At 47.4% G+C, this 17,648-nt stretch overlaps 1 protein-coding gene across 2 annotated transcripts in view; it reads left to right on the forward strand.

The window, feature by feature from the left end:
- Positions 1–17,648, forward strand: part of ssbp4 (single stranded DNA binding protein 4) — a 64,775-nt gene that overhangs the window by 13,174 nt on the left and 33,953 nt on the right. For both annotated transcript variants that reach the window (XM_066695852.1, XM_066695853.1), the window contains exons 3-4: positions 300–361; positions 4,292–4,376. In XM_066695852.1, coding sequence (XP_066551949.1) covers positions 300–361; positions 4,292–4,376 — 147 coding nt within the window. The remainder of the gene's footprint in view (positions 1–299; positions 362–4,291; positions 4,377–17,648) is intronic.

Below are 17,648 nucleotides of genomic sequence, written 5' to 3' on the forward strand. Positions count from 1 at the left end.
TTGCCAGTGGCCACATGACGGGCAGGCTGCCCAGTCCACAACTGGCACGAGTTGGTGGGTTGGATGGACAGCTTGCCAAGACTGGACAATTCGGGAGCACTCAAGACCGTGAGCAGTGAATTCTTGTGCTTTGGAAGTGGATTGTAATCGCACTGTACCAGGATTGCAGCCCTTTCTGGGAGGGTTGTAGCCTTTGATTTGAAATGTAATTCTGGCCAGAGGAAAGTGTTCGTTTCAGAGCCTCTTCAGACCTCTCCAGAGTCAACTCGGGAAGTTCTCACCCTGTTTTCCTCTTGCAGATCCGATGGGAGAAGAACATCACGCTAGGGGAGCCGCCCGGATTCCTGCACTCGTGGTGGTGGTAGGTGTCCTGGCAGGCCAATGAATGAATGAATGAATGATGACTTGACTGACTGTGTGATTAATGTTTCGAGCATGCCTTGGGAGAGAAAGACGCTGTGTCATTGAATGATGAATGATGTGATGTGATTGATTTGATAGATTGAGGGACTTCTTCTCTCAGAACTGGGTTTCTACAGCTCTGGGCCCAACAGAACCCTGTGTGTGTTTGTTTTTCACAGCTGAGCTCTCGAGTACTGTATAGGACTGATTTATTTTGAGTTGTTGTGTGTGTTTGTTTGCATGCCCCCCAGTCTTATCAGTGCATCTGAAGGAAGGTCCCAGAATAACCTGCAGGACTGTGGCTCACCCACTCCCCACCCCACCTAAACCAGGGCTGCACACCCCTGATTCGTGCATTGAGAAAGGCAACATGACTATCTTGGGGAAAACTCAATTTAAGTAGTAGTAGTAGTAATATGACCCAGAAGAAGGGCCTCCAGTTTAAATGGAGTGAGAACGGGTGCAGTGTGGGTTTCCTTCCACCGAGCAGGAAGCGCAGCAGCCTGTCTGGGGCTGCAGTGTGTCAAACTAGCAGGAATAAATTCCAAGTGACCCAAGAATCGCAAGAATCTGGGCTGTTTACATTGTTTTTTTTTGTTTTTTTTGTTTTTAAATGACCTAGAAAACTCAATAACAAGCATGTGAAACGAAACTAAACTAAACCGGACCAAAAAATCCTCACTGTAGTAGAGGCAGTGGTAGTCTTTGCTCAACCCTTAGTGCAGGCCTGGCCAGACTCTACCTGCTCCATCACAGCCGCTCCGTTAATTAGCTGATTGCACAAAAACAAAAAAGGCACAGAAAAAAAAGATGGCCTCCCCCCTCTCAGTCCACAGCCCCTCCTTGGATCTGCAGATGACACCTATGGAAATGAGGGGCTCTCTGTGTCTCTCTCAGCCTCTGTCTGGGGTGTGTGTGACCCTGGTGTGGGGGTGTCTGTCTCTCTCCAACCCCCTTCCTCCACCTTCCCCACTCCCCCCTCTCCCTGAAAAACACAACACAACACAACACAAAACAAAGAGTCCAGATGCTGAGGGAGAACCTCCCACTCCCTCCCTCAACCTTTGTCTCTGGACTGCCTTTTGTTTGCAGGGGAGAAGAAGAAGAAGAAGAAAAAAAATAACCAAACGGATTAACTCTTTGCATTCCTGCCTCCTTTGTGTTAACAACCCAAGACCCCCCCCCAGCCCCTTCTCCCCCCTCTCCCTTATTCCCTTCTTCTTTTTTTGAGATGCGGTTTCCTGTTGGGAGAGAGAGGCAGAAGTGAGAGGAGTGAATGGAGGAGAGAGTGGGGGGCAGGGTGGCGGGGGGGTGGGGGTCACTGAACTGTGAAGTTTAGAGAAGGGTCAATGAGGGTCACGGTGGGGGGGGGGTGTTTTTAGGTGGGGTTTGGGTCTGGGGGGTGGGGGGAATAGTGTCGCAGGCTTTATTAACGAGCTGTTACATTAAATAAGGTTTATTTGCCCCTCTGTTGCTGGAGCAGTAATTCAAATGGAGCGGTGGGGGGGGGCGGCTTGTGACCGATAGCCCTGCTGAACTGTGGTATGGGGTGGAGCCATTGCTGAAAATTCATAAATTAAATATTCCCAAGCCTCTTTAGTGTTGTCCACACAGCTGCAATTTCCTCTTATTTTATTTCATATTTTTTTATTTTATTCCTCCTTTCTCCTCTTCAGACATGGAATTTTATGAGTTCAGCCTAAAGGGAGCGTTCCTGCAGAATTACAGAACGGCTCTGTAAGTTGTCGGTCAGATTGTGCTCACTGCGTTCTCATTTTTTCAGTGCTAAAACGGAACAGAACTTCAATCTGGTTATAAAACATGTCAGTGATTTACTCCAATAAATGAATAAATATATTATCTGCATGGCAGTCTCGGCTGTTCTGCCATGATAAAACTAGACCTCAGCAATTGTCCGTTCTTCCCCCTGCACAGTTCTGTTGCCCAGCCTTTTTCAAGCACTGGCACAAGGCCATACTGTATGCTAGTTTGCGACGCTGGAGTGTTTGGGAGTGCTCAGGTTTGTGGTGAGTGTTGTGTGGTTTTTCAGCATGTGGTTTAATCCTGTGAATGTGGATGAAGTGGATCATTTTTATATAGAATTAAACTGAGAATAATAAGATGTAACGCCATGCAATCTAATCGGCCTTTTCTTTTTATTGGGAGGCGTTGGGTGCAAAATAGACCTGGGGGGATTGGGCTCTGGCCCCCACCGCCGCACACTTTCCTGCCTAGTTGTTGCTTTTCAGTAACAAACTGCAACTCTGGTCTCATTTCATTTTCCAGCGGGCTGATTCGATTTAAGATCATCCCAACATCTCCCTCCGGTGTGGGCCTGACAAATCTGCAATCTCTTTAACGACGTCTGATAGATGTGATAATGCCGCTCGGCTTTATTGTAAAGCGATTTGGAGGAGCGCAGAGCAGGCGTGACCTGCCTGCCTCCCTCCCTCCCTCTCTCTCTCTCTCTCTCTCACTTTCCTTTTCTCTCTTCTCTTCTCCCATTTTTTTCCTCTTCCTTCTCCTCCCTCTCTCTCCTTCCCTCTCTTCCTTCTCTTTCTTTTACTCCTTTTTTCCTCTCTCCTTCAATGACTCGTCCTTTCCTCTCTCTCTCCCTCCCTCTCCCCAAGCTTGTAGCATAGCTAGGCCTCTGTGCTCTGTCACATGAGTGATGGAGGTATATGGGGAATAGAATGGAGAGTGTGTGTGTGTGTGTGTGTAGGCATGTTTGCGTGTGCGTGTCAGTGCTCTAACAAGGCTAAGACTGAAGCCAATGCAGTCCTCAGTGGAGTGAGAACTAACGCGAGTGTGGGGACTCCTTTGGATGCACTCGCAGTGGGGAAGGATCACTTGTGCTCAAATGCACCAGGGTGCCTGTTACTAATGTTTGTGTGTAGACTGCTCTGCTCTCCCAAGATAAGTTGGCAGTGTATAGGAATCTTAATGTAGTTGAAGAGCCCAGTCGGCCCCCAGAAACTAAACCAGCAGTTTCTTGAAGGAAGTCCGGTCCGACTGCCTGGCTGGGTAGATTGTTCCAGGTTGGCCCAGATACTTGGCGTGAACCGCTACCTTTTCAATGCTGAAGTCACTTGGTTTTAATTTGCTCCTGGGACCTGGCGGGCGACCTCTTGGTCTCCTTGTTGAGTCTGAGCAGGGCATGCCTCTTTGATAGGGGGGTACCTTGAAAGTTTTTTGTTTTGTTTCTGTTTCTGTTTGTGTGTTTTGTTCTTCCAGGTATGCCAGCTGTTACTTCACAAAACAGGTTCCCCCTAGTCTGCCTCCGAGTGTGTCTGAGTTCACCTGTGCTGACCTTGTGTTCTCGGACGTTTTCACAAGCTCCATGTCTCTTTTCCCCCTGTACCACAGCGAACTAATAAAGGAATAGATTATTAAAATAAAGCCCCACACAGGTGCAGAGTGGTGGGCTGCACAACTGCTGTGCACGTTGTATAATCCGCAGTTAGCATTTAAGCTGGAAATGGTTAGAGTTCCCTTCGACACCCTGCAGGGTAAATCTGCCCATGGGTGACGTCATCCCTGCAGCACTGGAGTTAATACAAGCTTGGGTGTTTGTGTGAGTGTACATCAGTGTTTACGTGTTTACGTGTGTATGTGTGTGTGTGTGTGTGTGTGTGTGTGTGCGCGTGTGCGCGCGCGCGACTGCTTTTAAGTGTGCATGTATGTCTCTTTGTGTGTTGGTGTGTTTTGTGATTTGTTTTTCAGGGTCTCTGTAAATGCAAAGCGAATCTCTGTGAAGGGTTAATACAATCATTTATTAAGTATTTGTTAACTACTATTCAGTGTGTGTGTGTCTCTCTGTCTGTGGAGACTACAGCCATAACTTGCCCTGGTGTGACGAACCCTTGTTATTTTTCTCTTCCTGGTGCAGTGTATTCTGGGACTTGTACTGTGCCGCCCCAGACCGGCGGGAGACCTGCGAACATTCCAGTGAGGCCAAGGCCTTCCACGACTACGTGAGTGACAGCTCCTTTCTCCGATCACAGTGCTGGGGGTGTGGGCGGAAATGGGTTTGGGGTGTGTGGTCTATTCACTGGGTTGTCTGAGGTTGTCTTGTTTTGTTTTTTGTATGGCTCAAGCAGTGGCGACACAGTGTGAAATTCAGTCAGGGAACTTCGCTCTACGTGTCTGTGTTGCTTCAATAGGTTTTATTTCCCTTAAATTGTGCAAGATGAATAGGTATGGTTCTCTACATATGACGCATGAATTTCACCCAGTGCATATTGGGATTGAACTGTCGGCCTTCGGTGAGGGATGATAAGTATTGCTCACACTGTCTTTGTGGTCTGTAGTGCTATCCATGTGCAGGTGAGCTGTATTGACTGGTCGGGTGTTTGCTATTGAACCTAGCAGCCTTCTCCTCCGCACCAGTGCTCTGGGTTTGGCATTGTCGATCCACATCCCTGTGTGCGGCCCAGTCCAGTTCTGATTGGGCGCAAATCGGGGGGAAGGCTTTTTTGCTTGCTCTGGAGCTGCCTGGTTGCTTCTGTGATACTCTAGGCCACTATAATTTGCTTGTTAGCTTTTCTCCTCTGTCAGTATGGGAATGCTGTGCTGAAGTGAAGGTTTATCGTATAGTTTGGTTGGTTGTTTGTGTTTCTTTGCTGTAAAGAGAGTCGAGATGCGGTGTCAGTCTGTCTCTATTCTCAGTTTCTGTTGGCAACAGGATTTATGTCGGCAACACTTTGTGTTAGAGAGCGAGACCCCGATGCCGCCAATTCCTGCTTTTCTGTATTTTCCGTATTGGCTGTCTGTGTTATTCAGTGTCTCTCTCCGAGGGGATCCCAGTGCAAGCCAGATAAACCACATGGCTGCTGCATATATTGTGACACTGTGACCTATCTGCTTCACCTCAACTGCCCATTGCTGGAGTTCAAAGGTCATGCTGGAGCATTGCCCCCCTCCCCCTGTTTTTAATCTCTTGGATTTTATGGATACTTATTATATTTATGCTGGCAGCTCTGTGACACAGGAGCCCAGATTGAGCTATGGTCCAGTCAGGGCAGCCTCTGCTACTCTACTCTACTCTACTGTGTGTTTTCCGAACAGAGCGATGTGCTGTGGGATGCCATGGCTGCTATCGTCACTACTCCAGTGGGTCCTCATGTTGTTGTTTTGTTTTCCTCCCTCCCCCCTATTTCACCTGAGCGCTTAATGTCTTAATTGATTTAATGATTGACTTAATTGGCCTAAATGATAACGCTTTCAAGAGTCTTTGGCTATCATGGGGATTCTAAACCTCCCCTCAAACAACGTGCAGGGCTGTGGAACCAGGAGTCGGTCTCACCGATGCAGAGATGCTGTTGATATCTTTCTTTTGGGTTATTCCACCCCCCCCGACCATTTACCCCCAAAGGCTTCCTGCAGTTCAGACTTAAGCATCTCCCTCAGGCCCGTGCTGTGACAAGTCTATCCTCATCTACTCTGTGATCCTAGGGATGGGGGGGGTAGATATCCTGCCTCTTGAAGTTCTAGTCCAAGGATTAATGACCCATTTCCCTTGATCTCCGACCCTGCCGAAGTTCACAAGGTCAGGGTGCGTCCGGTGTCTTCCCCCCCCCCCTTGCTGGGTGGATGACGGCAGGATCGATGAGGGGGGAGCATCACCTCTCCTGGTGTGTGTGTGTGAGAAATGTCTGTGATTATGAAGAAAAAAACCGAAAGAAAAACTATTGTATTCTTAGAGTGAAAGACAGAACTATATTCTACCCTCTCACCCCTCTGATTTCCACCTATGTACCTGCCTGCCTGCCTGCCTGCCTGTCTGTCTGCCTGGGACCTCATCAATGCATTTGTGTGTTTGTTTGTGTGTAGTTTGATGAAATGTCTATTGGTCTGTTACACCGAACTCTCCCCTCGGAGCAAGAAAACGGGGGGGGGGGGGGGAACAAAACAACGTCTAACAAACAAAAGTGCCTGTTATCCACCAGCAGATCCTGGATTATCAGAGCGCGCTCGCTTGTGAGGTCATGTAGGTCAAGGCTGATTTTTTTTTTTTTTTTTTTTTTTTTTTTTCTTCATGTTCGACCTTTTTGCTCATATTCTGAGGAGCTTCTCTGAAGACAGACAGACACACTGACTCTCCAATCCAATCCAATGCAGACTCCCAGGAGAGCAGCAAGGAGCCTGCCCCCCCCCATCTTGCTCCCTAATAACAATACACCCAACACCCCCCGCCTCCGCCCCCACCCACCCGGCTGATTTGACCCGTGCTATGAAGGAGAACTCCAGTTTCATGAAGATAATGGAATATAATGCGCTAATCCCCAAATCCGGGGAATCTTTCAAGGCTAATCCCGGGATTTTATGGGATTGGAATATTGGCCAGAATCCCAGAATTTCGGGATTCCGGATCTCCAGAGTGCAAATCCTACTCCTGCTAGGGATGTTTTTCTTGTGTATAAATCTTTTTTATTTATTGATATATATATATATATATATATATATATATATATATATATATATATATATATATATATATATATAATATAAATATGTAAAAATTAATTTGTGTGTATGTATATATTATGTATAATTATTTATATATAGATAGATATAGATAGATAGATATAGATATCTATCTATCTATCTATCTATCTATCTAGTAGTACATTTATTGTTAAATATGACCTGCAACATATTTACTGCTTACTTTAAAATGCCAACTTAATGATACTTCCTGTGCATTTGTATTTTAGCGTGCCAATTAAAGTCAAACTTGATATAGAGGCGAATGGAAAATATATTTACAAAATGCAATTAAAATATTTTCTATTTGGTCTTCAAAAAAACACTCAGCCCTCTTGGGTCCTGATTGCTTCTCTGGCCCTTTCTTATATTCCTCCTGCCAGTATTCACAACACAGCTGAACGGACGGCCCTTGCTCAGAGAGTTGCTCTGTAGAGTGGCCCAGTGATTTTAAAGCTGTGGAGCCCCCTACTGGTTGAAGAGATTTTCCAAAAGAAAGAAATAATGGAAAAGAAAAGCATAAAATGAAGAAATGTGAAAAGATTGTTTTATTTCTGATCTGATGGTGGAGCGCTAAGTCTGCTCATTCACGCCACGTAGTCCCTGACCTCTGACCCCCGACCCCAGCACTGGGCCATGAGGTTCCAGCAGCAGCTGCAGTTGTGCAGGGGCCCCCATCCCATTCCACATTCCCGTGATGTCATAAAGGCCAGCACTGCAGCCAAGCTGAGCGCCATACTGCAGCTGTGTGGGGTTGTGACCTTTGTCCTGCATGGTGAACAATGCCCAAAGCTCTGTGATTGGCTGTGGGTGGGAGCCTCTTGGGGTCAGTCTGCACACAGTTCTGCACACCTGCTGTTTTTGTACTTTAAAGAAATATACTGGAATCTATATTATTACTATTTATTATTATTACTAATAATAATTTACCATGGTTCTACTATATATATAATGATCTAGGATCATAAATGAAACATCAAGGAATTATTTTGCTCCATTAGTAAGGACTTGATCTGATCTTCACCTTTGCCCTCTTCTTTTCACATGCCAGTGAGTTTTCTTCTGCAACTCCTCTCTCTCTCTCTCTCTACCTGCCTTGCTTCCTCTCAGTCTGTCAGCCTCCCTCTCTCTCCAATGTTCGTGAGATGCTCTGCTTCTCAAGCCTCCCATCTATACCTGTCGTACCCCCGTCACCCCCCCCAGCTGCGTGGCTTGCAGTCCCGGAGAGGCAGCGATCGCATGGCATTTGTTTATAAGTCTGCGGTGTCCGCACTCTCTCTCACACTCGCAACCACTCACCCTGCACGCTGCCTCTGTCGCCACTGGGTCCAGAAGAGCAGACTGTTTCCCTGATGCAGCTTCCAAAGTCTGGGCTCAGAGCGGCACAGTGCAGATTGCAGACATGTGGCTGCTCTCGGCGTTCTGGTTTCTGTTTTCTTGTTGTTCTGGTGGTGGTGGATTTTGATGGGTTGCTTTTCTCTGATGTGCTAAGTGTCTTTCTTGTGCAGTGTATTGTTGTTCAGTATTTTGTTGGGAAGCACCCCTGTGTATCTTGTTCTTTTTCCGTTTCCCTACCTCTCCATCTAGCCCCTCTCCCTTTAGGAATCCCCCCTTGCAGTGGTGTGTACATGTGCCTATGTCTATTTAAAACTCCTTCAACTCTTGTCTCTAGCCTGCTTAATGATTTATTTATTCATTTTCTTTCCTTCCTCTCGGACCCTCCGATCTCCTTTTCTCTCCCTCTGACTTTTAATCCCTCCTTCACAACATTGTGCTTTTCTGATTTGTTTGTTTTTACATTTTATTTCAGCAACCCTTTTCCTGCCACTTGGTTGCTTACCTGATTTTTCTTTCTCTCACCAACCCCATCGCACCCTTCCCCCCCCCCCACACACACACATGCCCCCCTTCACCACATCCCTCTCTCTCTCTCTCTCTCTCTCTGTCTCAGAGGAGATTGATTGGGTAATCTGGCGCTCTGCCAGTGGTGCCCGCTAGCTCAGGGGAAGGAAAGGAGAGGAGCGGGGGCGGGAATGACGACACACTGGAATAATAATAATAAAAGAAAAAATGGAGGGAGGGATGGAGAAAGAAGTGGTGGGGGGGATTGGGGTGCTGAAATGGCACAGCAGCACTAACACCCCCCCCATCTCACACACACACACACACACACACACACTGACATGCAGCAGAATCACCGAGGCTGTGTTCAGAGTTGAGTGTTAGTGTATGTGTGCGTGTTATACTGTGTGTCTGTTTCTCCATCCCTCTTTCTCTTCTCTCTCCTATATCAACTACTGCACGACTCTGCCACGCGTTTCTGTTTCTTTCTCTCTCTCCTCTTTTCGTTAGCAATAAAACAGAATTATTTTCAGCTGCAGGCTCACACCACTGACAAAAACAGGGGCTCTGTTTTGTGCACTGTGATGTGATATTCATTTATTTCATTTTTATTTTTTATTGCCCTAACTTCCCAATGTGAACAGGACTGGCTGTCTTTATTAACAATGAAAGATCAATTCAACATCCATTATAATAAAAAACATTATTTTTAGACAAGTACTAGCAGTTGTAATTATAATGATGATAATAATAATAATGAAAATATGCCTTAATTCTTCACTGTATAAAGACATTTCTCCTGGCAGCATGGCAGTATGCGGAGTGGCAGGAATGGCAGTGAAGGGGTTAAGATCGCCTGTGTTTATTGTTTCCAGGCTCTGGGGCTCTCACTGGGCATGCTCAGTAGCTGCGGTATCATTAATATTTGATTTTTGGTTTCTGTAGCGAGAGTGCATGGAGATGGGGCGGTGAGAGGGGGGGTCCTGACAGGGGGAGGATGGGGGTATGTTCCGAGGGGGGGTACTGAGGGGGATGAGGCTGACATCCTGCCCGGTCACTGATAATGCTTACCCTGAGACTAATTTGTGTGTGTGTGTGTGTGTGTGTGTGTGTGTGTTGGGAGTACAAATTACAATTTGGGAGATGCTTTAAAAGAATATTATTTTTACAATGTATACATTGCATAAATGTTTTTTTTATTATGATGTTTTCCTGCCTGTGCACAGTTACACAGTATAAGGGTTATAACTTATGGAGTGCATAACATTACAAAGTGCACAGCCAACACTACAGCAGGAAGTGGCACTGTGGTCGTTCCCAAGGCGCATTTCTGCACACCTGAACTGTGAGCGTTCGGGAGGGGGGGAGTGCCGTGCAGACAGGACTCGTCCCAGCACTGTTGATAATATAGTAGATGTATATTTCTATGTGGGATTAAGGCAGAATAGTGTACACTTGCCCTTATGTACAACAAATTCCCCTTAAACCCTATGTGTTGTGAGCTTGTTCTCCTGTGCAGCAGGTTTCATCCCTGCAGTTTGTGCCATCCCATAGTCTTGTTTGTCTGGTTTCAGCACCTAGACTCTCTAATCTGTTTTTTTTTTTAAATAAAATTACACAAAACAAGTCGTAAGAAGCAACAAGCCAAATCAACACAGGCTCCTTCCTGGTACAACCTGTTCTCGGAGTGGTGCAGATGCCCCAGGGCAGAGGTGGGACTGGCAGGGCCTGGGCTGTGATAGCAGAGGAGAGAGGGGTATTCTGATGTTCAGTGCGAGTTTCAGGACTGTGTTCCCTCCCAAGTTGGGGAACCGAATGGCCAGTTTGGCTGGGAGTGAGTTTAGTCTGCATGTCCACTGTAGTGCTGTGAGCAGACCTGTAATCATGGGATCTGTTGCATCTGCGGCTTTTGTCTTTATTTCCTCTGTGTAGTCATTGCTCTCCTCCAGAGCGAGAAGTGGGCTAGGGCTCTCCCTGTACCCCCCGCACTTGGGCACAGGCCTGGCAAACTGGTTGTTCCCAGCCCCTTCTGTCTGGAGCAGCGTATTACAATGTATCTGCTTCCAGCTCTTTGTTTGATCTAAATTTGTACGTCGCTTTGAAGTCGTCCGGGGCTGGCGTCCGGCCAATAATGTACAGAACTCATTTTGAAAAAAAAAAAAAAAAAAGGAAAAAAAAAAAAAAAAACCCGCCTGCAGAAATAGGCATAAATTACTCATATTAGACAAATAATGCTGGCTGCTTATGGGGGAAACCTTAACCTTAAAAACTGGCATGCCTGTCTATAATAATAATAATAATAATAATAATAATCATTGTAATTTTTATTTAAAGAAGAAAAGCAAAATGTTCTTAAATTAATATTTAGTACACGCGTACATAACACACACGAATTGCTGCACATCCTTCCTTAACAAAATAGTTTCTGAAGAGGCAAATTAGCAGCAGCAGCCCCGCGGCCCTGTGAAGAGGTGTTGTGTACCACTGCCTTCCGCAGGAGCGAGATGCCACTCCACAAACCGCCCCGCCTTTTTTTTTTTTTTTTTTAATTCGGTGGAAGAGTTGTAACGGCACAGGACAGCAGCACGGTGATAGTCAACAACCAAACCAACGCAGCAAGACCGCAAGGATGCGCCTCTGTAGATCTGGGTCTCTGTATGCATCTCTGTAGGTCTGTGCAGGTGTGGGTGTCCCGTCTGTGTGTGCGTTTCTCATTGTGTGCAGAACGTCTCACTCTTTAATAAAGCGCTGGTGTGCCGGGGCCCTGCAGTGCCGTGGCGAGGCAGTGGGCTGCACGGAGCGTTGGCAGGCAGAGCTGGCGGGCTCCTCTGTTGGCACGGCCCCTGTCTGGTGCTGTACTACAGGCTTGGCTGGGCTCCGCGGGGGAAGGACTGCCAGTATGCTGGTTTCAAGTACCAGCTGGGCACCCAAACTTGCAATGAAAATAAACCAGCCTCCTTTTAGTGTGTGTGTGCTTATGTATGTGTGCTTGTGCACGTGTTCAGACTCCATGCTTCTTAAGTCTCATTGAATCAGGTGTACATGATCGCTGTAGCTGCTATGAATGGCTGTGCAGCGCAGTCATCACCTCTGCCTGTTGAAACTGCAGGTTTATTCACTGTTCAGGCAGGAAGCCATTAATTCTTTATATCTGCCTGCAGCTGAAGTGTGCGTGTCTGATATTGTGTATTTATATGTATAGAGTGCATAAAAAAAAAAAAGTTTGACAGAGAGATGTATGTATGTTGTTTGTGTTCGAATTTTGAAAGTTGATGGATGGCTGTGCTGTGTTTTCCATCCCTGCTCTGAAGACCCCTCACGCGACACAAGCACACATATGTGCGTGCAGCGTCTGTCTGCTCAGCGACCGAGGCAGTCGTGACAAGGGCCCCGCTCCTTCTCGTCTGCGTCATTTTAGTGGTATCTGGGGCATATTTACAGACAGTGAATTTAATGCACAGTAATTATTATTTTTATACCATGTACTTCCATAGCCTCTCTTTCGACTGAAATGGCTCCCCACTGACCAAATTACTACCTCTGTAGCTCTCGCTGCACCTGGCTCCCTCAGTCTCATTGACAGTGCTGAAGTATTGGTTACCTCTGCAGCACCGGGCTGGACTGCAGGGGCAGAGCGAGAAACGGCACCGGAGCTTCGTTTCAACCACGCAATAAACGGAAACATCCGCGATGGATGAAGGAGATTTCCACGCTATATCCATCATTCTTTTAACAAAACCAAAGAGAACGACTGACTTTTCAATCGCAGCAGCGTTGCATACAGATGCAATCACTGTTAGTTTCAATATCCCCCTCTGCCACTCCCTTTAGCAGATTTGTGTTCCCCCCACAACACCCTTTGTGCTGCGTTCAGAGAGCCAGTCTCCTCTACGGCACTGCTGGAACCCTGGGTTTTGGTTATAGATGATGGAGCGTACAGGGGCAGACTTGAGATATGGCTACAATGCTGCATTCTGTGGACAGGCCAGGGGTCACCGGTAGGTCATCTGCTCTGCCGCTGCTCCTTGGCGTTGTGACATTCAGAGCTTGGTGCCTGCCCCACCCACGCACCCTGCCCCGTCTGTGCCCCGTCCTGAGCGCTGGCACAGCACACACAGTGCTGCCAGGAGGCTGCAGGAGAGAGCACAGCCCCCCTGACAGGCTGACCTGGTTTCTGGGAGGTTGTTGTTGCTCTAATCCCCTCAGTCCACCGCCAGATTAATGTCTGCTCCATATTGTTTGGGGGCGGGAGAGTGTCTTCCATAAAAAGGCTCAGCCCAGTTCTAGAGTGGAAGATTTTTATTTAGTTGTCCCTTTACCAGATTAAATGCAGTAAGAGGAAGTGTTTGGTCTGTTCTTTGCTGTTTTGGGTCTTAATTACATCACAAATAAAGGATATTTTAAAACCTCAATACACAAGAGGAGTGTGCCTGTCAGTGCAGAATTCTCTGGGTTTAGGACCCGTCCCAAGAGCTTTCTCTTATGCCTGGACAGACGGGGGAATGAAGGGAAGAGCTGCTGAAGTTAGTGTAGGATTGTTTCCATTTTTTTTTTTTTTTTAAATCGGATCCATACATGTGCAGAGATGACCACTTTTAACAGTGTATTGTGACTGTGTCCTGTTATACTTAGAAGTTCAAATATCAATTGAAGTCTACAGAGGCATGTACACTCTGATACAGATGTTTTTTAGGACAGTTTGCAGGTTTTTCTCAGCCTTTTGCATTTCAAGATGCACCCACAGGTAGCAGATTTCCTCTTTTATTAATGCAATATCCGGATAACGAGGGGTCAAACAAACCTGCAAACAGGAGTCAAAAGGAGAAACGGGATTCATGCAAAACATTTCAGATAATGTTTATATATACATACATATATAATTATTATTCTTTATTTTTATCTGAGCTAGAACTAAATTGCAAAAATGGCTGGAGACAATTTTTTTGTCACTAGCGAAAGAAGAAAAATAATAAAATCTCCACACTGATTCTTTCCTCCTGCTATTCTCCCTCTCCCTCCCTCTCTCTCTCCCTCTCTATGCATAAATGATTTCCATTTCTGAATTAATGAGGTTCTCCTGAACTGAGAAGACGACGCACACAGCAGGCAAACACACTGACTCAGAGAGTCACACACACACACACACACATTTACAATCACAGCAGCAACACTTGTACATGCTTTGAAATGCATAATACCGTCAGTATATAAGACAACACCTGTAGTTAGACAGGCACCTATAGTAAGTTTGCTTCAGGTGCACACAAAGTTACTCTCTCGGCCATATAAGCCAGACTGGTATCCATAACCATATACATACACAACTCTAAGACGACGCGTCTTAGAACGCACAAAGCTAGACAAATACACGTGCAGTCAGAGAATGACAGACGCAGCAAGGCATCCAAAGCTAGAAAACAAACCTATACTTTTGAGTGATGAAATGATGGAGACTTTGACAAACACACACGCACGCGTATGCTAGCGCACGGTCAATCAGACACGCGACTGCTTGCACACGCACACAGTGACACACACGCAGACGCTCCGCTTCAGTTTCACAAGGCAGGTCAGCTGGCAGAATTAGGCCCTGTATCCATGGTAACCCTGGGCTGTATGTGTAAAACAGTGCTTTGGGACTTTCAGAGCCTGAGCCAAGCCCTCCCACCCCTCACCCCTCACCCCTCTCCCCTCTTGCTCGCCGGGCCCTTCTCCGTCTTCCTTTTGGTTTCTTTATAGATTTATAAATTTATTTATATATATATATTCACACACAAACACACATATATATCATTTTTAAGTGGAAAACAAAAGGGAAGTGAGGTTGCTTTAAACAGCCTGTCCAGGAGAGCTGTCCCATGCCGCACATCACTGCAGGGGTCAGCAATGAGGGGGGTTTGCCTGAACAAATGCTGAAGTCAGAGCTGCCCCCACTGCAGGGGCACAATGCCCCAGCTTCACCACAGGGTGCTGTCACTCCCACTGCACCATCGTTGGTTATATCTATGTGTTTATTTCATTTAATTTATGTATACATTTTTGTTGTTGTGTTTTTTGTAGTGTGTTTTATTTTATTCTTGGAGGTACCAGTTGGCAGGTCAATAACCCGTTAAGTAGCATTGATTGAAACCATTTAGTTTCCTGGCCGGCTACTTAGGTTGTAAAGCTGATCAATGCTATTGAATGGGAGCCACCGAGATAGGGCACTGACTATTGCGCGCGTAGCAATAATATCATTTGTCTTCATTTGCCATTCAATTATTCATACTAATAACCCCTGTCAAAAGGCCTTGTGCCACCAGAGCTGTGGACCGCATGGCGAGGCGGTGGGGGGTGGGTATGGGGTTGGGGTGCTGAGGGCGCTGTCCATTGAAACTCTGTTGGGCACTCCTCCTTTCTCACCTGGCACTTGGTGCGCCGTCTCGGTGCTACTGCAGGTATCGATCAGCTGAGGCCGGCCATTCCTAAAGAAAGAGCTAATAGTGTTCCGGAGTACTGGGCGTCTTCTGTTCCGCACTGGACTGGGGGGGCTCTGTGAATGCACAGGTGTCACTTGGGTAAATCGGTGTGCACATTATTGGATCATTTCAAGCTGAAGGTGGTGTATTTTATATTTTTACATCAGAGTTTAGCTCATATTTATGTATTAAATTCAGAATTTTGGTGCGGCTGACTCATCTTACGATTGACTGACACCACACTTGGCAGCGGGGTTTCTTGTGAAAGTTGTCTTGCCAAGTTCCGGTCGCGTGATTTGGGACGACTGACAGATCGTGGCGCATGAGGAGGGGGTCTGGGGGGCGTCTGTGGGGCTGCAGGATGTGAGCTGCCACTGTGGTAATCGTGGTCGGGGGGACTGTTACTCTTACTGGCCTGTGGGGAGGGGGAGGGGGAGGGGGAGGGGGCCGCTAGGTACACAACCAGGCCTCCACTCGCCCTGCCCCCACCTCACCCCCCCAAATTTTATTGGTGCAACCCCCCCCCCCAGTCCTTGTTTGAAGTCAGCTGCTCATATATCACAGCCACTCTCGCAGGATATCCGCCCTCTTCCTGTCTGCAGTTCCAGGGGATCGCAGTAAAAGATGGAAGGGAGGGGGAGGGGAATGTGGGGGATGGGGGGCCAGGGTGTGGGCTCGGGGGTGCGTGCCGGCGCTGAATCATTAACCCTCCGACTGCAGTGGCTTCACTGGGGCAGCCGGGCGCGGCAGGAAAGCTCCCAGGACAGGGACTGGCTGTCGTCTGGAGTGCACTGAGAAAGTTGCCCTGAGTGCTTCCCAAAGCACAGCGCCAGCACTGCACCGCCCCCCAGTGCGTACACTGGAGAAATGGGCCCACCCCAATTAGCTGGATCCTGAATTATTATTATTATTATTATTATTATTATTATTATTATTATTATTATCTATTTGTTAACTGATCTTCCTGTTAGAATATGCAGTGACCCCATTAACGGGCGAGACAGTACAGTCTGCACGCCATTCCACTGAGGGAGGAAGGCTGTTTATATCCGCACAGACAGTGTCAAGAAACGGGCCGGCAATTGTCTGAGACTAGGAAGGAAGGTGTGAGGCACGTTTGGCTGCACCGGGAGCAGCCTGGCTGACCTGTGCAGTGGCCGGAGGAGCAGCGCGCCTCTGAGCTCTGCTCCCGGGGAGGCGGTGTGATCAGGCCATGGCGGCGCTGACAGCGGTGGCCGAGCTTGCCCTCTGAATTATTGAGCTGGCTGCCTTTTGTGGGGGTTATTTTTTAAGGTTTCGGGGAGTCTGGGTGTAAAATGCTCCTTTTCTGAAACCAAGCGGATGTCTGTTTACTGGGTCTGGAAACCTTATCAATAGAGTAACTGCATCTGAAATCGCAGGAACAAGTGTCAGTTGTTGTAACTTGTGCTTTCCCTCCCACTGTCACTCTCTCTGCCCCCCCCTCTCTCTCTGTCTGTCCCCAACCCCCCCCAATCTCACCCCCGATTTTGCTCCTTCTTCCTCTCCTCTTTGCTTCCTTCACCCTCTCCCTTGTTTCCATCTCTGTCTATCTTTGCCATCGCTCACTCTCTCATTTACCAGTCCCATACTTTCCTCTCTCTTGCCCTTCCTCCCTGTCTTTCCCTGCTATTATTCCTTCGAACACCCCCACTCTCTCTCCATTCTGTTTTGCCCCCTCTCTTCTCCCTCCTTCACTCCCTCCATCACTCTCTCTCTATCCCTCCCCATCTCTCCAGCAATTCCTTCTCTCACACTTTCTCTCTCTCTCCTTGCTGTCACTCCATTACTCCCTCTCTGTTCCACCTCCCCCTTCTCTCTCTCTCTCGCTCTGTCTTTGAGAGCTGGGGACTATGAGGTGAAAGCCAAGAGGATTACAGCGCTGTTTAATCTGCCCTGGGATTTTTCTTCACTTTCCTCTCGGCCATGCGGGGTTGGCGGTGGGGGGGGTAGTTATTGTCAGTGTTGTTATCCCTGTCTGGAGCAGACAGACACACAACACACACGCATGCACGCATGCACGCACGCACGCACAGATGCATAGAGAGACAGACATCTAGAGATGCACTCGGAGGCACACACAGATACACCAGGGTTGGACAGTTTCCACTGGGCCAGGGCTATGCTGAAATCTTGGCATTTCTACTGCTCCTCTGCTCCTTTACAGAGGCTTTCACAGGCCCACTGCTGACCACACCATTACCTCACCTTTATATAACAGCTGGGCGGCATGAAAAAGCATGGCCCTCCCAAGATAAATTGGCAGAGAGCAATGCGGCTGAGAATCTGTACGTTAACCTACAGCTGGGTCGCCACACACAATGCATTAGCGGGCACCCCTGGGGTTTCCCCCTGTATCTATGCAGTGGTCCTTTTCCAGTCTTTAGAGAGATGTTTATAATAAAGAACTGCCGTCTCCTCGATCCTCAATGTGTGTGCAGT

Source organism: Amia ocellicauda, chromosome 22 (genome assembly GCF_036373705.1).
Source record: "Amia ocellicauda isolate fAmiCal2 chromosome 22, fAmiCal2.hap1, whole genome shotgun sequence".
NCBI lineage: Eukaryota > Metazoa > Chordata > Actinopteri > Amiiformes > Amiidae > Amia > Amia ocellicauda.